At 45.3% G+C, this 25,491-nt stretch overlaps 1 protein-coding gene across 2 annotated transcripts in view; it reads right to left on the reverse strand.

Annotated features, from left to right (window-relative positions):
• The window catches only part of LOC142245186 (aldehyde oxidase-like), a 314,224-nt gene that overhangs the window by 55,611 nt on the left and 233,122 nt on the right, over positions 1-25,491 (reverse strand). For both annotated transcript variants that reach the window (XM_075317642.1, XM_075317641.1), the window contains 4 exons: positions 16,011-16,238; positions 11,942-12,037; positions 11,609-11,737; positions 5,842-5,916 (listed from right to left, as the gene is read on the reverse strand). In XM_075317642.1, the coding sequence (XP_075173757.1) occupies positions 5,842-5,916; positions 11,609-11,737; positions 11,942-12,037; positions 16,011-16,238 (528 nt within the window). The remainder of the gene's footprint in view (positions 1-5,841; positions 5,917-11,608; positions 11,738-11,941; positions 12,038-16,010; positions 16,239-25,491) is intronic.

The following is a 25,491-nucleotide window of genomic DNA, read 5'->3' on the forward strand; positions in this document are numbered from 1 at the left end:
AGCTCATCAAGAGAATGCCAAGAGTGTGCAAAGTAGTAATCAAAGCAAAAGGTGGCTACTTTGAAGAGCCTAGAATATAAGACATATTTTCAGTTGTTTCACACATTTTTGTTACGTATTTCATTCCACATGTGTTAATTCATAGTTTTGATGCCTTCAATGTGAATCTACAATTTTCAGAGTCATGAAAATAAAGAAAACTCTTTGAATTGGAAGGTGTGTCCAATGTATGTATGTGTATGTCCGCTAAAGTAATCCGCACCATCACATTTACAATCACGAAAATTTGCTTAGACACCTCATGTGACTCAGGGAACATCATAGACTATGTTTTGAGGGGAAGATTTAACCCCATGCTTTACAGTTACTCTCCAAAAAACCTGCCTCCATTAAAGTCAAAGGAGCTGGGAGCTACAAGTTATTAATAGGAGCTGTGATTGATTGCTAAAGGCAATGAAGGACATTCTTAATATAAGAAGCTTATGTGTGAGGTAAAATGATATTGGTGGAGAGACAGATAGCGAGAGAGAGAGAGCTAGAGACAGAGAGAGAGAAAGAGGCAGACAGACAGAGACAGACAGGGAAAGAGACAGATTTTGGTTACAAATACGGCACTCCTTATAAACCTTGTTGGTGCTCAGATAGGGTCCAACTCCATAAACAATTAAGTAAGATCCGGCACTCAAACTTGTAGAATTTGCAAAAAGAATTTTTTTTTATTATTTTTTTATTATTTTTTTGACAGGCGTAGTATTCTGTGTGACAATCAATATTCAATAACGTTTCAGGCATATATGACCTTTTTCACATCATTTCACACTGTAAACATGATAAACAAAAAACAAACAAAATTCACATCATTTTGTAGAAAAAAATGTTTTCACTTATTAAACGCATGCATAATGAAAACATATATCTCATCAGGGTGGAAGACATCAAGACATCAAAACAGGAACCGACTAAATAAAAAGGGAACATAAAGTCCATATATAGTGGTATATTTGATTTTCAGATAAGGAAAAGTACGGATTCCTATAAAAAAACAATAGCATATATAACAATCAATGTATAGTAGAAAAAATGTAATATAGTACCACTAATACTGTATATACTATATCCTGCATGAAAATTAACTGACGTCTGACCACAGAAACAAATGTCCTACATTCAAAATAGAAGATAAATGGTTAATAGAAAATGTGTCTAAAGAGCCTGTCATCGTGTGGGGGAGAAGGACCGAAACGTTATTGAATATTGATTGTCACACAGAATACTACGCCTGTCAAAAAAATAATAAAAAAATAATAAAAAAAAAATCTTTTTGCAAATTCTACAAGTTTGAGTGCCGGATCTTAATTGTTTAGGGAAAGAGACAGAGACAAGGAAAGAGACAGGGACAGACAGGGAAAGAGACAGAGACAGACATGAAATGAGACAGATAGACAGGGAAAGAGGCAGACAGGGAAAAACAGGGAAAGAGACAGAGACAGACAGGGAGAGAGACAGATACAGACAGCCAGATAGACAGGAAAAGAGACAAACAGAAAGAGACAGACAGAAAGAGACAACAGAAAAAGACAGACAGAAAAAGACAGACAGAAAAAGGAAGACAGGGAAAGAGGCAGACAGGGAAATAGGCAGACAGAGACAGACACAGAGACAGACACACAGAGACAGACATGAAAATACCAAACAACTGCAGCACCTAAAGTCACTAATCGCTTGTGTGAACACACAAACTGGCGGTATTGGGATGCTCGTCCAGTACCAAGGGATCACTTGGTTTCACATACCATGCAGAAAACAGGAATGACAGCGTCCACTTGAGTGAAAAATCTTCCTTCTTTTTATTCCATCAGAGTGCAAAAAACAGTGCAACGTTTAGACATAGAATGTCTTTGTCAAGCATGACAAAGACATTCTAAGTCGAAACGTTGCACTGTTTTTTGCACTCTGATGGAATAAAAAGAAGGAAGATTTTTTACACAAGTGGACGCTGTCATTCCTGTTTTCTACACAGAGACAGACACACAGGGAAAGAGACAGACAGGGAAAGAGACAGAGACAGACAAGGAGAGAGACAGAGACAGCCAGACAGACAGGAAAAGAGACAAACAAAAAGAGACAGACAGAAAGAGACAGACAGAAAAAGACAGACAGGGAAAGAGGCAGACAAGGAAAGAGGCAGACAGGGAAAGAGGCAGACAGAGACAGAGACAGACACAGACAGACACACAGGGAAAGAGACAGACAGGGACAAACAGGAAAAGAGACAGATAGGGAAAAAGACAGACACACAGAGACAGACACAAAATAAAGAGATAGACAGGGAAAGACATACACACACACACACACACACACACATTTTATATATATATATATATATATATATATATATATATATATAACAGAAACACACACTGCCAAAAGTGTTAGAATCGTTGAAGTTGTTCCAGAAGAAGTATTTCCCTCAAAAGATTACATTACAGACATCACTGAGGGGTGCACACACATCAATAGGAGGGTACTTGGAGAAGGGAAAATGGACCCAGCACCGATTCCAAATAAGTTAAAAATAAAAGTTTTTCTTTATTAAAGCATAGTTAAAAATTTATGAAGACCATGATGAAAAAAAGTAATACATAGCACTTAACGCGTTTCGGACTCCATAAAATTGAAAGCAAAAAAGCTAGTCCTTAATCATAATAATTAATAATTAATACTTATGATTAAGGACTAGCTTTTTTGCTTTTAATTTTATGGAGTCCGAAACGCGTTAAGTGCTATGTATTACTTTTTTTCATCATGGTCTTCATAAATTTTTAACTATGCATTAATAAAGAACAACTTTTATTTTTAACATATTTGGAATCGGTGCTTGGTCCATTTTCCCTTCTCCAAGTGTTGTCTGCCGGCTGGCTTGGACTTGCCAGCGGACCACGTGCATCCCCAGGATTTTTTTGCGGCTCCGGGTGCCAGGTGAGCTGAAAACTTTTTTCCTTTCTACATCACTAGGAGGGTGCACAGACAGCACTAGGGGGTACACATGTGTCGCCCGGGGACCAGGGGTACTCAGATCCGGGCCACGGGGTCACTTCTGTGGGTATCACGGTGGCGTGACCCGGTCTATGATCCCAGGCTCCACAGTAAAAGGGGGTTTGGTAAGGGAGATTGTCCGTGACGCCACCCACGGTTGTGGTGAGATTGGAACACCACCGCTGCTCTGGACGGGGATCCCGGGAGTGATGGTATGGAGCAGCTAGATGTTAGTTCTCCCCTCCGTGGGTAGGGGGGTTGGTTGTCCCGGGGCCCGGTGAGGTAGGTGGATGGGTAGCAGGCGGGTTACGGGGCCCGGTGAGGTGCAGGGTCGCGGGGGCAGCGCGGTGCCGTACGGCACGGTGGTACTCACTCAGCCGGTAATGATGATGACACAGTTCTCAGTAAACACACGGCTGGATGGACGGGTCCCACAGACGGCTGCGGTTGTTGTTTCTCCCCTGACCCAGTTTGGTGGTGTAAGTCCTGTCTTTCACCTCCGTGCACACTCCTCCTGCGTTCCGGCTTCCAGCTGCCTCCCCGGTTCAGTACCGGTGGGTCACCGCCCAGCCCCGGCTACCTACGGTTCCACCAACTGTCTTCCCGGCTCCCTGCAGACGTCCACTACCGTCTGCCTGACTTTCTGTACGAGGCCCTAGGCTCCAACCTAGGCCCCTGGCTATGTCTGCCTCTCTGCAGACCTTCTCTCTTCCTCTGCCTGAACTTCACTGGGCTCGCTTCCTGCCTCAGGCCAGCTAAACTCCTGGGTGGGCGTCTCCATCTCCTGACTCCGCCCACCTGGTGTGTCTGTCTGAGCCCGAGGAAGAAAGCAGGTCACTTTGGGGATGTCTGCTGGGAACTGCTGGGGGTGGGGGTGTGTGTGTGTTGTTACCTGTGGCCCCTGGCTTGTCCAGGGCGCCACATTCCCCCTTAGCAAAATGCAGACCGTCCGCGGGCTGCCCGTCCATCACCGGTTTTATTTTTCTTTTAACTGCAAAAAGTAGAAAGGCATATCAAACATTAAAACACAAGCATTACTTTTTAACTTCCCATCACGGGATGCACATTACTTTAACGTTGCAACAACAATAAACACTTTTAATAATGGCAACGGAACGGGTCCTTTAGTCACCCACCCAAACAACCTGGCCCTGATGCTGCCCCTAAGCAAATGGGCAGCACCCCTTGACCCCAGTCCAGAACCAGGCTGCCCAGATAGTTAACGGGATGGGTGCTTCGCTGCCGTTGCGGCCGGGCGGACTGCCGGAGCCGTCGTCATCTCCGTCGCGGCCGGGCGGACTGCCGGGGCCGTTGTCATCAGCGGTGCTGGACGGACGGGACATCTCGCGCAGCGGTGTTCCAGGAACAAAACACTTGCAGAGTCCTGGCGTCCCTGCTTCCACAGCCGTGGTTCACATGCGGCCGGACGCCATCCCGTCCCCCTTAGTCTCTTTTTAACACTTCCTTCTTCAGGGGCGGGGCTCCACTTTCGCGCCTTTCCTGCTCGAGAAAGACGCTCGAGCGGGAAATTTTTCGCGCCCAAGATGGCGGCTTTGCAAAATTTTCGTCCGGACACTTCCGGCGGTAACAAGGCGCACCTCTACCAAACGGCAGAGCGGTAGGATCCTGTTCGTGACACCAAATGTGTCGCCCGGGGACCAGGGGTACTCAGATTCGGGCCACGGGGTCACTTCTGTGGGTATCACGGTGGCGTGACCCGGTCTATGATCCCAGGCTCCACAGTAAAAGGGGGTTTGGTAAGGGAGATTGTCCGTGACGCCACCCACGGTTGTGGTGAGATTGGAACACCACCGCTGCTCTGGACGGGGATCCCGGGAGTGATGGTATGGAGCAGCTAGATGTTAGAGGGTGAACTCCAGGCAAACAGCAGGTCCTGACCACATTTGTAAGTGTAAGCACCCAAGCACAGATGCCCCCGGGAATCTGCCCGGGGGCCGCAAAAAAAACACATCGCAGGCGCGCAGTCCCAACCATTGAGTTAAAGCAAGGCAGTGGCACTCCCCAACACCCACGGTGAACTTCATCTCACCGAGCGCCTACCTTTCCCTGCCAGATGCCGCGTTCTCGCCACCTCCGCGTTGTCCACAGCACTGCAATGAGGCACAGAGTGATGACCTCATCACATTGGGCTGCGGGATGATGTGCCGCCTCCCTGCTCCACTCGCCTTGCTTCCGGCCACATGGCTAATTTGCATGCGATGCCCTAGAAGGGCTTTGCTTGCAATTTAGCCGTGTGTAGTGGCTGAAACGACACGGCCGAGCCCCTTTGCTGTGGCTGTCACTGGGGTCCGGTGAAGATGGGGGCCTGGCCTGCCCGGGGCTTAACAAAGATAAGTAAATACCCCGGGCCTGTCTGGGCCCCCTCTCTTCACCGGGCCCGGTACACCAGTCACAGTAGTAATAACTTGATGGCGGCTCTGTTTTAAATTACCTGCTTGCTTTTCATAGCAGATTAGTAGTATAATAATAATCTCCTTTTTCCTCTCGGATTGTTTGCAATATCTTCTGCTTTACTATTTACATTCTTTCAATTTATCTACTTGTATTCTTCCATACGGTTCACATTTGCGTTTTATGCAGTGCTCACTCTGAAAGGGCTACTGTAATAAACTTTCCCACCGCTTTGCATTCCTTTTATATAAATATATACTATTTATACTATCTCTCTGTGGAAGAAAAGTACAGGCTAATGTGCTTTGGATTGTGCAGCAGTGTCACAATTTCTTCCAAATGACTTATACTACATAACCAGCATTATACCAAAGTTGTGTGAAATCAACTTACCCAACTTTCCCAAGTGCCTTCAGGGTTTTTGCTCACAATTGGTTCAAGTCGTGTCCGAAGTTTCTCACAAGCATTCTGTGTAGTAAGGCAATGAAATTATTTGACTGGCAACAGCCACTATTAGAACAACTGGTAATGTGTTGTTGTAGTTATATATACCTGTTGTAACTTTCCATGTAGTCCCAAAAATAACAGCGTCTGATATTAATTTTATCTCTAAAGGATGCACTAGGGCTTATTTTCACACTATGTCTTATATTTTGTATGGGTGTCAGTGATTGGGTCGCTCATAAATGAAAAATTAATATTCACCCCTTCCCCTGCACATAGTATATTTGCTACTGTAAACCTGGGAAGTTTACAGTCACATGTCTGCTTGTTTTGGAATTTTTATCCTATTTCCTGCCCACCGCTCTGCAGCATCAGAGATTGGAACTTTAATGAAATATTGAATGTTCACCTCCTTAGGGTATATGCACACTAGCCGTTTTTGTGCGTTTTTCGGGGCGGTTTTGGTTCAGAAAACTGCATGACTTTGCTTCACCAGCAAAGTCTATGGCTATGTGCGCACTAGGCGTTTTTCGCGGTGTTTTTTTGGTGCGTTTTTGTTCAGAAAACTGCATGACTTTGTTTTTTGTTTTTTTTTCCATAAACAAATTTTATTGAAATTTGAAATGCCAGTTACATTAGAATGTAAATCAACACATGTATCAAAAAACCCAAAACATTTGTAAATAGACTCATTGCGAATCATATCCAAAAGGATATCGAGCATATGATAAAACATCGAGTACATCACATGAAAAACACAATCCTCAAGTTATATTATTAATCCCATAACAGGATCTTTAAACCAAGAATTTCTTGTAGGAAAGAGAAAAAAAAAATAAAAAAAAAAATCAAAATTAAGAGAAAGAAGAAAGGAAAAACAGAGAAAAAGAGAGACTTAAGGCCCAGACACACTAAACAACTTACCAGCGATCCCAACAACGATACAACCTGATAGGGATCGCTGGTAAGTTTCTAGGAGGTCGCTGGTGAGATGCCACACTAAACGACGCTCCAGCGATCCCACCAGCAACCTGACCTGGCAGGGATCGCTGGAGCGTAGCTACACGTGGAAGCATGCTGCGCTTGGTAACTAAGGTAAATATCGGGTAACCAACCCAATATTTACCTTGGTTACCAGCGCGCACCGCTTAGCGCTGGCTCCCTGCACTCCTAGCCACAGTACACATCGTGTTAATTACCCGATGTGTACTCTGCTACGTGTGCAGGCAGCAGGGAGCCGACTTCTGTGGACGCTGGTAACCACGGTAAACATCGGGTAACCAAGAAGCCCTTCCCTTGGTTACCCGATATTTACCTTCGTTACCAGTGTCCGTCGCTCTCACACTGCCAGTGCCGGCTCCCTGTTCCCTGCACACATAGCCACAGTACACATCGGGTTAATTACCCGATGTGTACTCCGGCTACGTGTGCAGAGAGCAGGGAGCCGGCACTGACAGCTGAGAGCGGCGGACGCTGGTAACAAAGGTAAATATCGGGTAACCAAGGAAAGGGCTTCTTGGTTACCTGCTGTTTACCGTGGTTACCAGCATCCGCAGAACCCGGCTCCTGCTGCCTGCACATTTAGTTGTTGCTCTGTCGCTGTCACACACAGCGATCTGTGCTTCACAGCGGGAGAGCAACAACTAAAAAATGGTCCAGGACATTCAGCAACAACCAGCGACCTCACAGCAGGGGCCAGGTTGTTGCTGGATGTCACAGTAAGCAACATCGCTAGCAAGTTGTGCCTCAGCAGCGATGTTGCTAGCGATGTTGCTTAGTGTGACGGTACCTTAAGATTGAGATAATAACAAAAGGGGGAAACAAAAAGACAAACAAAGACAAATTAAGGGAGGCCTTGGGGAGGGAGTGGGAGGGAATAGGGGTGCTTATATATCTCATACTATGTCATTTAATCCATTCTAAGGTGACCAACCTCTTTATAATAGGTAAAACTAGGCCAGCCGCAGGAAACCAGGTGAATCTCGGAACATAATCCAGCTTTGACAAACCAAATAATATCTATCCATGTACAATTGACTGTAGGGAGTGAGCCGCTCCATTCTACTCAGAGCGTCCATTTCTGTAACCCAGTCCTTCAGAGTGGGGGCAATAGATGATCTCCACTTTCTAGGGATAATAGCATGAGCTGCTGTTACACAATGTTTTAATAGACCTTGCTAAGGCTACTTTCACACTTGCGTTGGACGGGATCCGTAGCATTGCGTTGTGTGACGCATGCAACGGATGCGTTGCATATAGTGGCACAACGCATGCTACAGATCGTACAAAATAACGCAAACCGTTATAGTTTTTTTTTCTTGACTTTACACATCTGAGCATGCGCAGTTGTGTAAAGACAGCTGCGTTAACGGAATCCGTCAAATGACGCAATCTAATGGAATCCGCCACCATAGGCGTCCATTATAAAAACAACGGTTGCCTAACGGATTCCTGCAGGTTGCGTTTTTTTGACACTCTGCCAAGCGCAGAAAAACGCTACATGCAGCGTTCCATCCGCCCGACGCAGTGTCAAAATAACGACGCTGCGTCGTCCAGCGGATGCAACGCAGACACTTGCGTTACAGTGCGTCGTCCATACAACTCTATGGAGAATAGCGCAGTCCATTAACGGACTGCGCTATTCTCCATAGTGACGGAATGCGCTGAACGCAAGTGTGAAACTAGCCTTAATTGCCTTAATTGAGCCTGGAATCATAGACAGCAGGCACAATTAGGGGGTTTTGTGCACCTTCACTCCAGTGACCTGGGCGTAGACCTCCAGAATCTTGGACCACAGTTGCTGGATTGGCGGACACTCCCACCAGATGTGTAGCATACTGCTAGAGGCCGCACCGCATCTCCAACATGCTTGCGAAATGGAAGGATAGATTTTATGTAAATCCTCTGGGCATTTATACCATCTAGCAATAATTTTATAGTTCTGTTCCTGTGCTTTACACGCCATTGGGGGTTTGTGTGCACAAAAGAAAGCTCTCTCCCACTGATCTCTTGGTATTGCCTCCCCCAGTTCCCTTTCCCATTCTTTTTTAAACCAAGGCTCCCCATCATCCTGATGCTGAGTAATATTTGAGTACACCTGATATATGGTATACTTAGGAGGGGTGTCCTGGAGCAAAAGAGAGTCAAATTGGGTCAATTCGGCGTTCATCAACCTCGTCATCTGAAGGGCAGCTACAAATGACTGAAGCTGAAGGTAAGCAAACCAAGGTACTGATTGGTCCGGAAAGTTCTCCCTTAAGTTTGAGAGGGTAGGAAAGGGCTGGGAAGCCGACACAACTTGACCCAGTCTAACACCATGGGTTGATGGCCATACTAAAAATGAGTTCACGTTCATCCCTGGAGGAAAGTCAGGATTGTCAAATAATGGCGTCATGGCCCCGGTACGTATGATAAGGTCTGTTTTTTGTTCACGGTATCCCAAGTCTTAATCACATCCCGAGTCAAAAAAACAGTAAGTGAGATACTTTGACGAGTTTTTTTGGAGATCCAAGGTAGTGAAGTTAAAGAAACTGTTGACATGTCTCTCTCAAGGGACACCCACCTCTTTCCTCCATGACTTTGTTTCACCAGCAAAGTCTGGGAGTTTTTATTTTTGCTGTCTGCACTCAACGTTTTTTTTTAGGTGCGTTTTTGTGGTAACCACAAAAACGCAGCATGTCAATTATTCCTGTGTTTTTCACTGCGTTTTTCACCCATTGAGTTCAATGAGATGTTAAAAAACACAATGAAAAACGCAAATAGCAAATATAGCTGCGTTTCTATGACTAAAAATGCAGCTATAAACGCAAGGGGTGGGTAGTACAGTGACGTGTACAGGAAAAGGATTCCTTCTGTTGGTAAACACAACAGCGTGAATCCTCCCAGTACCGCCACCCCTGGTTCCACCCCCCGTCCGGCGCCATGTCCGCTCCCGTCCTGCACCATGTCCGGACAGGAGGTGGAAGCAGCTGCGAAATCAAAAGTGAACAGTAGAAAAAAAAATCTCATACTCACCTGTCTGCAGACTGCGGGGCACATCCGATCGCTGCAGGACCTGCCGGTGATCAGCTGATGCGGTCACCTGAGCTCATGCATTTTTTTAATGCGTTTTGCGTTTTTGTGCGTTTTTTAGCGGCCAGAAATGCAGCGTTTTTTGATGCTACAAAAAAACGCCTAGTGCTCACATACCCTTACCCACCCACTCCTCTGTGTCAGGTGTCAGTGATTTACTCTGACTGTCATCGAAGGATTGGAGAGCAATACTCTACTAGCCAGAGCATCATTACTTCATTAACACAAGTTCCAATCAATGACCCCAACAAAGAGGTAGGAGGGGAGGGTCGTGAATATTCATTATTTAATTAACAAAAATTTTAATTAATAATGCTGGCAGAGGGGTGGGCATGATTATGGGGCTGGAAGATGGGTGAATATTCAATCCATTAACTAGCTTTCATGTGACCATATAGATCCTACTCTAAATGCTATGCCTCTCTTATCCAAATTGAACTATTATATGGGCTACAATAGAACCTGCAAAAGGAAAATTAAAAACACCTGAAATAACTGGGAGGAGTGTGCAGACAAAGGACATGACTCCATAATACAAACTACAAAACTACAAAAAATTGCCGGCACTTCCTAATCTCATAATCTGAACTGGTGCATACTGAACATGACATACAATATCCAAAAATAACTGTTACACTCAAGAAAAGGGAAGGAGAAAAAACAAGAATGTAGATGGTGAATAATGGAATGTGAATACGTATTACTGCTAAGAAAACATGAACATTTTATTTTTAAAAATATGAGTTACGCAGCAAATAAAGGTGGCCAAATTTACTTGTGCCTAGACAGCACGTCAAGGTGTAACCATCATCTGGGTCCTCCTCTAAATGTGATGTCTCTCTTGTCCAAACTGAACTATTGTATGGGCTAGAATAGAACCTGCAAAAGGAAAATTAAAAACACCTGAAATAACTGGGAGGAGTGCACAGACGAAGGACATGACTCCATAATACAAACTAGAAAAAATTCCCGACACCTCCTAATCTCATAGTGTGAACTGGTGCATACTGAACATGACATACAATATTCAAAAATAGCAGTGCACTCAAGTAAAGGGAAGGAGAACCTTTTGCAGGTTCTATTCTAGCCCATATAATAGTTCAGTTTGGACAAGAGAGGCATAGCATTTAGAGTAGGACCAAGATGAGAGTTACACCTTGAGGTTGGTATCTGGGCACAAGTAAATTTGGCCACCTTTATTTCCTAAGTAACTCATATTTTTCAAATATTTTTTTTCATGTTTTCTTAGCAGTAATGCGTATTCACATTGCGATATTCACCATCTACATTCTTGTTTTTTCACCTTCCCTTTACTTGAGTACAACTGCTATTTTTGAATATTGTATGCCATGTTCAGACTATGAGATTAGGAAGTGCCGGCAATTTTTTCTAGTCTGGCATGTGACTATAAACATCTGGGGTTCACAGCAATGTACACCAAGAAATGTTACATATACTGAAAGGGCTGGCCAAACCATATTTCAGGATACTATTAGTACGATGATCTGAAACTAGGACTTATTTTTGGAGTTGGGCTTATATTTTAAGCATACTCCAAAAAGGCTTAAAAATCCTGGTAGGACTAAATTCAGGGTAGGTCTCTTTTTTGGGGTAAACACGGTAGTATAATCTGAGTTATAAATACCTTCACTGCCATGCCATTTACATCTGCTCCAACTGTGGCAGCTGTGGCAATGGTATTGGGCACTGAGCCAGTGCTGGTTTCACAAATGTGGATGTAGGACATGGGTATCCCCAACTCTCGACTGGCAATCTGTAGTTTAAATGAAGAAAATATATGAGATTGTTGTACATTTCTTATAGTTTTAGGATTTCATACTAGATTAATTTTCTTTTTTTGAGCATTCAGCTGAAAGTTATGACAGGTATCATTCAGAAATATATTAGGTGTGACATCTGTAAAAATGATAATGTATGATAACAGCTTGTAAAACAGACAGTCAATAATGGGATTCACCTGAATAATTTTGGTATGAATGCCTTGTCCCATTTCGGTCCCTCCATGTGACACTAGCACTGAGCCATCACAATATATGTGAACCAGTGCAGCAGCCTAAATGCATCAATGTAAAAAAGGATCTTATGTTACGCTTTTTGTAAGTGACCATATACAATAAATTACCTTTAAACTACCATTTAGAAACAGAAGAATAAGCATGCAAGGAATCTGTCAGCAGGTTTTTGCTGTTTAAAGTGAGAACAGCCGTCATGCCTCAATTTTGATCCACGGTCAGATTCAGTCGCTGTATGGGATCTGAAACTTTGTCTCTGCGTGGACACTTTGTGTGTTCATTAACTTTCTGCCCACAAGTGTTTCCTATTATGTAATTTAGTCTGCCATATCACCTGTTGGGTGTAACTACACCACGTGCAGAATTATTAGGCAAGTTGTATTTTAGAGGATTTTTTTTATTATTGTTCAACTTTTATGTTCTCAATCAAGCCAAAAGACTCATAAATATCAAAGCTTAATATTTTTGGAAGTTGGAGTGGTTTTTATTTTTAGATTTGGCTATCTTAGGAGGATATCTGTGCAGGTAACTATTACTGTGCAGAATTATTAGGCAACTTAAAAAAAACAAATATATTCCCATCTCACTTGTTTATTTTCACCAGGTAAACCAATATAACTGCACAAAATTTAGAAATAAACATTTCTGACATGCAAAAACAAAACCCCAAAAATTAGTGACCAATATAGCCCCCTTTCTTTATGATGACACTCAACAGCCTACCATCCATAGATTCTGTCAGTTGCTTGATCTGTTTATGATCAACATTGCGTGCAGCAGCCACCACAGCCTCCAGACACTGTTCCGAGAGGTGTACTGTTTTCCCTCCCTGTAGATCTTACATTTTATGAGGGCCCACAGGTTCTCTATGGGGTTCAGATCAGGTGAACAAGGGGGCCATGTTATTATTTTTTCATCTTTTAGACCTTTACTGGCCAGCCACGCTGTGGAGTAGTTGGATGCATGTGATGGAGCATTGTTTTGCATGAAAATCATGTTTTTCTTGAACGATACCGACTTCTTCCTGTACCTCTGCTTAAAGAAGTTGTCTTCCAGAAACTGGCAGTAGGTCAGGGAGTTGAGCTTCACTCCATCCTCAACCCAAAAAGGTCCCACAAGTTCATCTTTGATGATACCAGCCCATACCAGTACCCCACCTCCACCTTGCTGGAGCTCTCTGCCCTTTACTGATCCAGCCTCTGGACCATCCATCTGGCCCATCAAGAGTCACTTTCATTTCATCAGTCCATAAAACCTTTGAAAAATCATTCTTAAGAGATTTCTTGGCCCAGTCTTGACATTTTATCTTATTTTTGTTGTTCAAAGATGGTTGTTTTTCAGCCTTCCTTACCTTGGCCATGTCCCTGAGTATGGCACACCTTGTGCTTTTTGATACTCCAGTAACGTTGCAGCTCTGAAATATGGCCAAACAGGTGGCAAATGGCATCTTGGCAGCTTCACGCTTGATTTTCCTCAAATCATGGGCAGTTATTTTGTGCTTTTTTTGCCCAACACGCTTCTTGCGACCCTGTTTGCTATTTGCCATGAAACGCCTGATTGTTCGGTGATCACGCTTCAAAAGTTTGGCAATTTCAAGACTGCTGCATCCCTCTGCAAGACATCTCACAATCTTGGACTTTTCAGAGCCCGTCAAATCTATCTTCTGACCCATTTTGCCAAAGGAAAGGAAGTTGCCTAATAATTAAGCACACCTTATATAGGTTGTTGATGTCATTACACCACACCCCTCCTCATTACAGAGATGCATCACCTGATTTACTTAATTGGTAGTTGGCTCTCAGGCCTATACAGCTTGGAGTAGGACAACATGTATAAAAATTATCATCTGATCAAAATACTCATTTGCCTAACAATTCTGCACACAGTCTATTTGAAGCTTCCCTGGGCTTTCATTTTCCACTGGTGATATTTCTGAAGTGGACCCTGCTTGGAACTAGATCTTGTTTGTTTTGTGTTTTTCCTTGCAGATTATAACTTTGGTTTACCTTATTTTACTCTGGACCTTTTCCCGGATTCTTAAAGGGAATCTGTCATCAGGTTTTTGGTCCCCCATCTGAGAACAGCATAATGTAGAGACAGAGATCCTGATTCCAGCGATGTGTCACTTACTGAGCTGTTTGCTGTCATTTTGATAAAGTCAATGTTTTCTCTGTTGCAGATACAGCAGTTACACAGAGCTCATGAATATGCTTGACTACCTGGTAGCATGCCAAGAAGTCCTCTAATGATAATCTACTGCTGATTAAACAGTGATTTTATCAAAACTACACTAAGCCGCTCAGTAAGTGAAATGCCACTTGAATCAGGATCCCTGACCTTACGTTTTGCTGCTTTCAGATTAGGTGGCAAAAACCTGGTGACAGATTCCCTTTAAGGAGGTACGTGGAACCCTCGATGGCTGCTTAGGAAGCAAAAGTTTAGAGTGGTCATCTAAATTATGAGGCTAGGGTTGTTTCAGTCTGTGCAGGGGCCTATAGAGACTTCGCAGCTGGGACCTTTAGTCTGTACAAGACCCAGGCGGGTCAGATGCAGTAGTTTTAAGTAATACCATGTTTTTTCTTTTTATTATTTACCACGTGTGCACTTTAGTGCATATAACAACAGCATAACATGAGGGTAGAGATCCCTGATTCCAGAAATGTGTCACTCATTAGGCTTTGTTCTGTAGTTTGAATACAATCAGTGTTTTATCAGCAGGAGATTATCACTAGAAGACTAGGTGTCATGTGTAAGGGGTACTTCTCACATAGCGAGATCGCTAGTGAGATTGCTGCTGAGTCACAGGTGTTGTGACGTACCAGTGACCTCATCAGCGATCTCGCTGTGTGTGACACTAAGCAGCGACCTGGCCCCTGCTGTGAAATCGCTGATCGTTACACACTGTTTTGGTTCATTTTTTGCTCGTTGGTCTCCTGCTGTGCAGCACACATCGGCGTGTTTGACGACGGGAGACCAACGAGCACCGACTCTGTGTAAGCAGCGTACGCTGGTAACCAAGGTAAATATCGGGTAACTAAGCAAAGCACTTTGCTTGGTTACCCCGATATTTACCCTGGTTTCCAGTGTACACCTCTTAGCACTGGCTCCCTGCACACGTAGCCAGGGTAAATATCGGGTAACCAAGCAAAGCGCTTTGCTTAGTTACCCGATATTTACCCTGATTACCAAGCGCAGCTTCGTTATACGAGTCGCTGGTGGCTGGTGTCTGGTCGCTGGTGAGATCTGCCTGATTGACAGCTGATCAGCGACCATGTTGCGACGCACCAGCGATCCTGACCAGGTCGGTTTCGTGGTCGGAATTGTTGGTATGTCGTTTAGTGAGACGGTACCCTTAGCCATCAAGGCTAATCCCATCCCCACTACTGATTAGCAGTTTTCTGACAATGCACAATGGACAAGGAAGGTGCTAACTGGGGTGTGGCTGGGGTTATACAGAACTCAGAAGTCTTGGATCTGCTACATCTGCAGCAGCAAAAACAGGGATTATATCTACAAGTAGCCCAGTAAGTGATGCATGTCTGGACTGGAATCAGGATTTCTGCCCCTATATCATGGTGCTCTCAGATTCTATAGCAATAACTTGCTGACAGATTTCCATTAAGGCTTGGACAATATGGTGACTGTGGCCACAACACAGGTCACACAGTCAAAGATTATTATGTGTAGCTGCTACATCACAAAGCAATACAAGTGAGTGGGTCATATTGCGACTCCGAGGGAAGCGCAAATGTGACCAGCAAGTTGCAAAAAATCCGCCTCATTTGGATTTTCTTAGACTTGCTCTTGGAGGTTACTCAAGGTTCACGATGCGACCCCATTAATTTGTAGTGTGCTATACATAGTGATCACTGACCATGCGATCAGTTGTGGCTAGTGTCGCTGTGTAGCTGTGGCCTAAAGTGGTTGTATGACTGCTAAAAAAAAATCTACCCAGATTTAGGTCAAGTAATTTGCTTATTAAATGAAATGAAATGCTAAATTTATAATGTTTACTTGATTCTGAAAAGCCACAATAAAGGTGACAGGAAACTTTAGGGGGATCAGTGCTATGCCCCTTTTCTTCCAGTGGTTCTCTTTATTAAATTGTTTCACTGCTTCCATCCTGGCATGATAGGCAGAGCTCTCCATACAATCCTCCCAACATCTTCTCAGATTAGTTGTATCAAACTCCTGCTTGTAAGGGGTCATAATGATGTTTCTATACATGTTGATCTCTCTGACCTAATGCAAATAACAGGATCAATAGCCATGTTAATCAGATGAAAACGTGGAAACCAAATTTTCTAAACATTTAGACTTACTTAGTATTGAATATGATTTAAAACAACAAAAATAAAAAATACAGAAAATCAGAGGGGCAGCGGCAATATAAATAAGAGCAGAAACTGGCCACTTATGACTAGAGTTGAGCGATGTTCTAGGTTTGAGGTTCGCCAATTTCAAATTCAAGTGATTTTGGGGGGTGTTCGAGTCGTTCGATGAACTCGAACGATTTGCTTAAAGTTCGGTAGTTCGAATTACGTTCGATAACGGTTCGATCACCAAAAAGCGTAGCTAGGTACTAGCTGGCTTTTCACTATAATACTGTGAGTCACTGTGAATCATCATATTTTCAAAATTCAGCGTATAGTGTGTGTGGGGGAGACGGGGTTTAGATCAGTGCTGCTGCTGAGTGCTGAAAGAATGGCGATCGACATTTTTATTTTTTATTTTTTCCTAACCGTGCGTACAGTGGGGCGGGCCAGGCTGTCATCCATCACAGACACACACACAGCAAAGTGGATTTTTGCCAAACAAGCAAGGGCATGTGTCATAGGCTGTGTATATCACATGTCTTTGCCCTATAAGACCCGGCCATTTTCCCTGTCGCCGCCATTATCTCTCTGCTGCGGGTGGGTGACAGTCACTGCTCCCGCTCCCGCTGCTGCTGCTGTGTGTGCTATAGACATACAGTGCAATCTACACATCGCTTTAGGAATTAGGGACTACTTGTAATTTCAGCCCTTTTCAGGGCTACATTACAGCCGTTCATAGCCATTTTTGCTAGGCAGGTCTGTGCCAGCGCTGTGCAGGGGTTTATATCACAGCGTCTGGCTACATCAGCTCATGCAATTCCTTGGGGCATTGTTTCATTGGCAGGGATAAAAAGTGAGGCTTCCTCTGCTGACAAGCTAGCTACAGCACCTGTCCATTCTACACACCTCTCCATTTTTGCTTTGCAATTTTAATTGCAAAAGTGCTGCCACTTTTAGAGGCATACTAAAATTGTCTTGGATACTAACTTAGGGTTCCTCTGCTGTCAAGCAAGATACACCAACTGTGCATTCTACACACCTGTCCATTTTAGCTACGCAATTTTAATTGCAAAAAGTGCTGCCACTTTTAGGGGCATACTAAAATTGTCTGGGATACTAACTTAGGGTTCCTCTGCTGTCAAGCAAGGTACACCAACTGTGCATTCTACACACCTGTCCATTTTAGCTACGCAATTTTAATTGCAAAAAGTGCTGTCATTTTTAGGGCCATATTTTCATTGTTTGGGATAGTCAGTGTTGATTCTTCAGCTGTCAATAAACCTAGACCACCTCTGCAATCTACACCACCTGTCCATTTTTACTACGAGATTTTAAGTGTCCAATTTGGTCACAAACAAAATGTGTGGCAATAGGACTGATGCTGGTAGAAAGGGGAAGAGGCGTGTTAGAAAGGGAAAAAGAGTTTGTGTCCGTGGGGTAGATGGTAAAGCTGCAGTAACATCTGCTGAAGAAAGGCCATCTTCCAGCATAAGTAAGATGTCTACTACTTTCCGTGGACAATCTGATGTGATCCCTTTTTTACGGAACCGAACAACTCTACCAAAGGTAGATGAGGCACAAAAAAAGCACATGCTTGAATGGATCTCAAGTGCTCCATCAAGGGGCCTCTCCTCCACCTCAACTTCAACATCCAAACAACTACAGTCCTCTGAGTTATCACTCCAATCGCACTTGCTTTCTACCAGCTCTCAAGTCTCCACCCGCCCTGCAGAGTATGGGGTAACAGAGATGGGTGAGTCTGCAGAGCTGTTCAGTCACACTATAGCCTGGGAATCAGAGGTCTGCTCCAAAGCTACAGTGAGTCCAGACCAGGAAATGATCTGCAGTGATGCCCAGAAGCTTTGTGAGTCAGATTCAGGCCTTGATGAAGACGTTTCTGAGCATAATGTAGACCCTCATTCCCAAACTGTAACTCCTCTTGGTGGAGGCAATGAGGAACATACTGATGACGATGAGACTCAGATACCTGATTGGAATGACAACTTAACTATTCATTCAGGGCAGGAAGAGGTTAGGTCTGAGGACGAGGGGAGTGCAAACACACATGTTGATGATGAGGTTGTAGATCCAACTTACTGTCAGCCCAGTCAGGCACTCGAGGAGGTCAGCAGAGGCGGTGCAGGAGGATGTGACTGACGACGAGGTTAGCTTGCGCCTTCCTGGACAGAAATGGAGTACTGGAAGCACGTCAACAACTGCATCCTCAGCCACAACTCTGCCTCTGAACACAAGTCGTGGTGGCTCTGCAGGTCGCATGGGCTCTAAGCCTTGCCTAGCCTGGTCCTTTTTTGACATCAATAGGATCTCCTAACTCATGTCATCTGTAAGATTTGTCGACAATCTATAAGTAGAGGCCAAAAACTCACTAGTTTGACTACTTCGTCCATGAACCGTCACATGGATAACAAGCATAAGTCCCAGTGGGAAGCTCACTGTGCTACAATGCGGCATAGTGGAGCAGGCCAACCACCGTCTTCCCCTTCTAGTGCATCCGCGCGCTCTTCATCCTCTATGACTGTGGGGACAGCAGTCACACATGCTTTGCGACGCAGACCTTCCACCTCTTTAACCACAACAGGCAGTGTGATTGGCAGGTCGTCAGTTGTTTTGGAAGGGGAAACAGCTGCTGGTGTAGAGCTCTCTCAGACATCGAGAGTACCACCTTTGGATGAAGGCAACATTATGTCTACGCCTGCACTTTCCTCACAGATGAGCAGTTTTCATGGGACACCCTACTCAATGCCATCTCAGCACAGCAGGCAGCCCTCGGTCCCTCAGATGTGGACAAGTAAAAGGCCATTTCCTCCTAGCAATGACAAATCTAAGAGGTTGACTTTCACCCTCTGCAAGCTGTTGGCTACAGAAATGCTGCCTTTCCACCTGGTGGACACACAGGATTTTCGAGACCTTATGTCCGTCGCAGAGACCCAGTACCAGATGCCCAGTCGCCACTACTTCTCCAAGAAAGTTGTGCAAGCGCTACACCAGCATGTCGCACACAATATCACCGCTTCCTTGATAAACTCTGTGTGTGACAGGGTGCATTTCACCACTGATACTTGGACCAGTAAGCATGGACAGGGGCGTTACATGTCACTGACTGGGCACTGGGTAACTATGGTGAGAGATGTAGAAGGGTCTGCTGTACAAGTCTTGCCATCCCCACGAATTGTGCGTCAATCCTCTGTATGTAGAAGTTCCTCCACTGCTTCTGCCTACTCAACCTCGTCTGGGTCCTCCACCTCCGCCCAAAGCCTGTCTGGTCAGGCCACCCGTGTTGATTCTGTGCACAAGGAATCCCGCATACCTCCTTACTATGCTGGCAGCAGATTTCAACGGCATCAGGCGGTCTTTACCTTGAAATGTCTTGGAAATAAGAGTCCCACAGCTGACCAGTTGTGGTCAGCTCTGGAGACCGAGTTTCGTAAATGGTTGTCTCCACTCAATCTGCAGCCAGGGAAGGCCGTGTGCAACAATGCTGCAAACCTGGGTGCGGCCTTGTATGGCTCATGTGTTGAACCTTGTTATCCAGCAATTTTTAACCCACTATCCCAGCCTAGATGGGCTTCTGCACAGGGCACGGTCACTATCCGCTCACTTCCGCCGTTCAAACAGTGCAGCTGACTGACTTGCATCACTTCAGAAGTCTTTCGACCTGCCGGTTCACCGCCTGAAATGCGATGTGTCAACACGCTGGAATTCGACTCTCCACATGTTGCAGCAACTGTGGCAGCACTGCAGAGCCCTGGTGCAATATGTTATGACATATAGCCTGGACCAAGGAGATGCAGAGGTGGGGCAGATCACGCTGATGGAGTGGTCTCAGATCAAGGACCTATGCACCCTTCTGCACAGTTTTGACATGGCGACGAATATGTTGAGCGCTGACAATGCCATTATCAGCATGACAATTCCAGTCATTTACATGCTGGAGCACACTCTAAACAGTATTCGGTGTCAGGTGGTGGGACAACAGGAAGGGGAGGAAGTACAGGAGGATTCATTTGCGGAAGGGATACCAAGATCTACAAGGTCCAGACGTTCAGCATCACCAAGGCGGCAGGCATGGGACAGTGGGGGAGAGGGATTAACAAGGGCGCATGGTAGCAGCCAAACTGTTGAGGAAGGTGCAGGAGCCCAGGAAGAAATGGAGGACGAACTGGCGATGGGCATGAAAGACTCTGAGGGAGGGAGACCTTGGTAAAATTTCGGTTGTTCGAGGTTGGGGGGAGATGTCAGAGGAAGGAAGCACAGTTATCACCTCGCCGACACAAACACAGCAAGGACTTGTTCCTCCGGGATGTGCAAGACACATGAGCGCCTTCTTGATGCACTACCTACAACATGACCCTCGGATTAGAATTAACGCTGACTACTGGGTTGTCACACTCTTAGATCCCCGATACAAGTCAAAATTTTCCGAAGTAATTCCAGCCATAGAAAGGGACGCACGTATGCAGGAGTATCAGCAGAAGCTGTTATGCAATCTTAGCTCGGCTTTTCCACTAAACACCAGTGGTGCAGGGAGTCAATCTCACAGTTGTAACTTGCCAACCATGGGACTTTTGAGTCATCATCAGTCAAACCGTACCGGCAACACCGTATGTGGTGGTAACAGCAATATTATGGAATCGTTTCATGATTTTTTTAGACCATCCTTTGCAAGGCCACAAGAGACAAGAAGTCTGACACATAGTCAATGGCTGGAGAGGATGATACAGGAGTATCTCCAAGTGAATATAGATGCCATGACTTTGCAACTGGAGCCTTGTTCATTTTGGGCTTCCAATCTGGAAAAATGGCCTGAGTTCGCCACTTATGCCTGGAGATCTTGTCGTGTCCCGCAGCCAGCGTTCTCTTGGAATGTGTCTTCAGTGCTGCTGGGTGTGTGCTGACAGATAAGCGCACGCGTCTGTCCAGTGACAATGTGGACAGACTAATGTTCATCAAGATGAACAAGTCATGGATCCACAAGACTATTCTACCCCTGTGTCATCCTGGGGAGAGTAAAGGCTGGCGTATTTTTGAATGTGCTTGATGCAAATCAACAGGTCAAGTTTGCAACTGGGGGACAAGTGGTGCCACTGAAGTGGTGTCTGTGGCCCAATTTTTGGAAAAAAAGGAGACTCTGCTTGGAGTCCCCTTGCTGTTTTTTTTAAAAATGTTCCAAGATGAACAAGTCATGGTTCAGCAAGGACTTTGCTACCCCGGGGTCATCATGGGGATAGTAAAGGCTGGCGTATTTTTGAATGTGCTTGATGCAAATCAACTGGTCAAGTTTGCAACTGGGGCACAAGTGCTGCCACTGAAGTGGTGGCTGTGGCCCAATTTTTGGAAAAAAAGGAGACTCTGCTTGGACAACCCTTGCTCTGTTTTACATGATTTTAGAAGGGCATAACATGCCTATATCTGTGTCTCCTCCTCCTTTTACTCATCCAGCTCTTTTGTTTTCACATGAGGATATGTACTTGTCACTTTTCCATGTGTTTGTGGTGTCTTGTGAGTTGTTTGTCACCTTTTGGACACCTTAGAAGGTGTTTTCTATGTGTTTGTATGTGTTTGTGTTTGCCTCCCATTGTTTTCAATGGGGTTCGAAGGTGTTCGTCAAACGTTCGTCGAACGTTCACCGAACTGAGCCGCCGTTCGACGAACTGAACCAAACTCGAACACTAGGGGGGTTGCTAAACACCACTTATGACCTGGTGACAGGTCCCCTTTAAGACAATACTTTGATGTTGAGGCTCACACACAATTGTAAATCTGACCCAAAATTATTATTATTATTATTATTTATTATTATAGCGCCATCAATTCCATGGCACTTTATATGTGAAAGGGGTGTACATAATAGGGACAAGTACAATAATCATAAACAATACAAGGCACAGACTGGTACAGGAGGAGAGAGGTCCCTGCCCGCGAGGGCTCACAATCTACAAAATGTATTGTTTTCCTCAGAGATTGTTATATACATGAGTATAGTGTATTATAAAGGATTCCAGTAGAGTAAAGTCTGTAAGTAGTGAATGGGTTAAATTAGTCTTTGGCGCAACAAATTCATGTTAAAAGATAGACCCCCAATGTAGCTCAAATATCTCTCCTATCCTTATTCTTCAACGCACTCCACTTTTTCTTTGACAGCTTTGTTCACCCTTGGTATCCCTTCAGATAGTTTCATCAGGTAGTTATGTGGAATGGCTTTCTAACAGTCTTGAGGTAGTTCTGAGGAGCTAAGCACTTTGAAATTACTTTGTCTTCACTCCAAATTCATTCCAAACTATTTCAATTGGGTTGAGGTCAGATGATTCTGACACAACACTCTATCCCTCTCCTGCTTGGTCAGTTAGTCCTTACAAAGTCTGGAGGTGTGTTTTGGGTCTTTATCTTGTTTCAACACAAATGATGGTCTCACTAAGAGCAAATCAGATGGGATGGCATGTCTTTTTTTTGTTCTTTTCAGTAGTCTCTTCAGGACATTTGATGTTGAGATGTGTATGCTACTTGACATCTGTGCATCATTTTTAAGGCATTATCTGAGGTGCTGTCAATTGCAGTTTCTAGACTAGTAACTCTGATGAACTTATCTTAAAGTAATTCTTAGGCCCTGTGCCCACGGGAGCTTGCTTCTGCGGATTTTGCCGCGGAAAACCTGCAGATTTATCTGGATTTTCCAGATAAATCCGCAGATTTCAGCATGTACAGACACTCCCCATGTTATCCTATGGGACATGGGGAGTGCTGTGTCCATGTTGCGGAATGTGCGGTTGCGGAATATACTGCGGATATCCCGCAGCCGCACATAACTGCATGTCAATTATTCATGCGGCATTACCTGCGGAAATCCCCTGCTTTGGTCCATACTTACCTGCCTTGAGAGCAGACACCCGGTCATTTTCCCTCGGTACACAGGAGCAGGAAGGAGGAGGTGGGCGGTCGGAGCAAGTTCAGGCCCTCCCACCTTCTCCTTCACAGTGTAAACACGGCCGGAGACGGGAGAGAAGTGCTGCGTGATGGAGGTAAGTATGAACCCCCGATCACTCAGCACTTGTTCTGCATTGAGGATGCAGTGCCGAAGCCATGGTACTGTATCCTCAATGCAGAATGCCCGCACCATATCCGCAGGACGTTTTGCAAATAAACCGCAGCATGGAAACAGACAAAGTTGTGCTGCGGTTTTCTGGGAGCTCCTGCGGAATGTCCTGCGGATATAACCGCAGGACACTTTCCCCCGTGGGCACATAGCCTTAGTGTTTCTTTCATGAGTCTTGATGATGCATGTTTATACATTTTTAGCCATTCAGGTGACTTCCTGCTGAATCTACTTGAAAGAATTCCAAAACTGTATTCAGAGTAAAAGAGTCGCACAGGGGCTCAGTGGTCAGAGTGTTTAGCACTGTTCCTTTGCAGCGCTGGATTCAAATCCTACCAAGCACAACAGCTGCAATGAGTTTCTAAGTTTTCCCTATGTTTGTGTAGGTTTCCTCCCAATATTTAGGTTTCCTCCCACACTCTAAAGACATTCTGATACTCACTATTTAGATAGTGATGATGATGTCTGTAAAGTGCTGCAGAATTAGTGATGCTATATCAGCGAGTAAAATAAATAATAAAGGGGTGAACTCTGAGGAGACTAAGGTTAACATATTTTAATTTGGTTTTTACTCCTTGGTTTTCATATGTGTCCCTCAGTGGATTTGCTGCTTTCAGTCTTAATCTACAAAGTGCACATTCCAATAAAAAGAAGGAAAACCATTGCATGAACAGGTTTGTCCAAACGTTTCACCGGTACCACAACAGAGCAGTAGTTTATCACTGAGGGGCTACAGAAGCTGGCCAGGGAGCAAAATTCTTATGATTAAAAAATTAGCTATTCCTATGCTAATGAGCGCTGGGACTAGTTCCCTGGGCGTTAGTTCCCCTGGTTAGTCAGCTCCATTAGCATGTTAGTACACCCCTGTGGGTGTGCTATCATGCTACTGAATGTGCAGAATCACAGGATGATCTCACTCACCTCTCCACTGCCATCACCGCCCGACGCTGGAGTTAGTGCGCATGATTCTGGACTTCCAGTCATACGCACTACTTCAGTTTGAAACCTGGACGCGTACACCAGGGTTCATAGTGCGCATGACCCAAACTCCGGGGTCATGCTCACTGAGCCAAAATCCAGCATTGGGCGAAGAGGTGAGTGAGATCATCTTGTGACACTGCACATTCATTAGCATGTTAGTGTGGCGCCCTGGACAAGCCAGGTCATCACAGAACTACACCAACACACCCCACACCCCGGTCAGGCACACCGAAGTCAAACACAAAATCCTTGTTGCCTTCCTCCAGGGGCTGATGTCCACACCAGGGGGTGGGCCAGGTGGTTGGTCCCGCCCACCGAGGAGTTCACAGTCCTGGAGGCGGGAAAAGGAGAGAGTTGAGAGTTGAGTAGTGAAAGTGAGAGGACGTAAAGTGAGAGTGGAGCAGTCTGAAGGTGATCCGGGTGTGTGGCCCGGACGGAACAGCAAGTTTGGCAGACGGTGGTGACCATCTGCAGGAGAGGCCTATTGGAGCAAACCGTAAGGACCGTGGACGGGCGGTGGCCCGGCGGTACCGGATCGGCGAGCAAAGAGAAGCCAGCACCATCCGGCAGGGCTTACGGACCCCGACAAGGCTAGGAGTCGCCATGGAATTTGTCAAATCCGTTAACGAAGGGAACCTCCGGGGTTTCCCAGCACTCAAGTCCCGACTGAAGGCAACAGCTCAAACCGAAAAGGGAAACACAGTCACCGCCAAGGCTACAGTTCCCAGGGCCAGAGCCTGCGGGCAAAAGGGGCTCCCTCAGCATCCACCCAAGCTGGGGAGCGGGTTACCGGTGGGAAGCCATTGGAACCGTCACACAACACAGGTGCAGGGAAAGGCAGTCACCATCAACCTGCCGGGAGGAGAAACACTGCAGCCATCTGTGGGACCCGTCCATCCAGCTGTTTGTTTTACCGGAGACTTTGCATTCATCATTGGCTGAGTGTGTACCACCGTGCCGTGCGGCACAGCGCTGCCCCCGCGACCCTGCACCTCACCGGGCCCCGTAACCCGGCTGCCATTCCTACCTAACCCCTCACCGGGCCCCGGGACAACCAACCCACCTACCCACGGAGGGGAGAACCAAC

This window comes from Anomaloglossus baeobatrachus, chromosome 7 (genome assembly GCF_048569485.1).
Source record: "Anomaloglossus baeobatrachus isolate aAnoBae1 chromosome 7, aAnoBae1.hap1, whole genome shotgun sequence".
NCBI lineage: Eukaryota > Metazoa > Chordata > Amphibia > Anura > Aromobatidae > Anomaloglossus > Anomaloglossus baeobatrachus.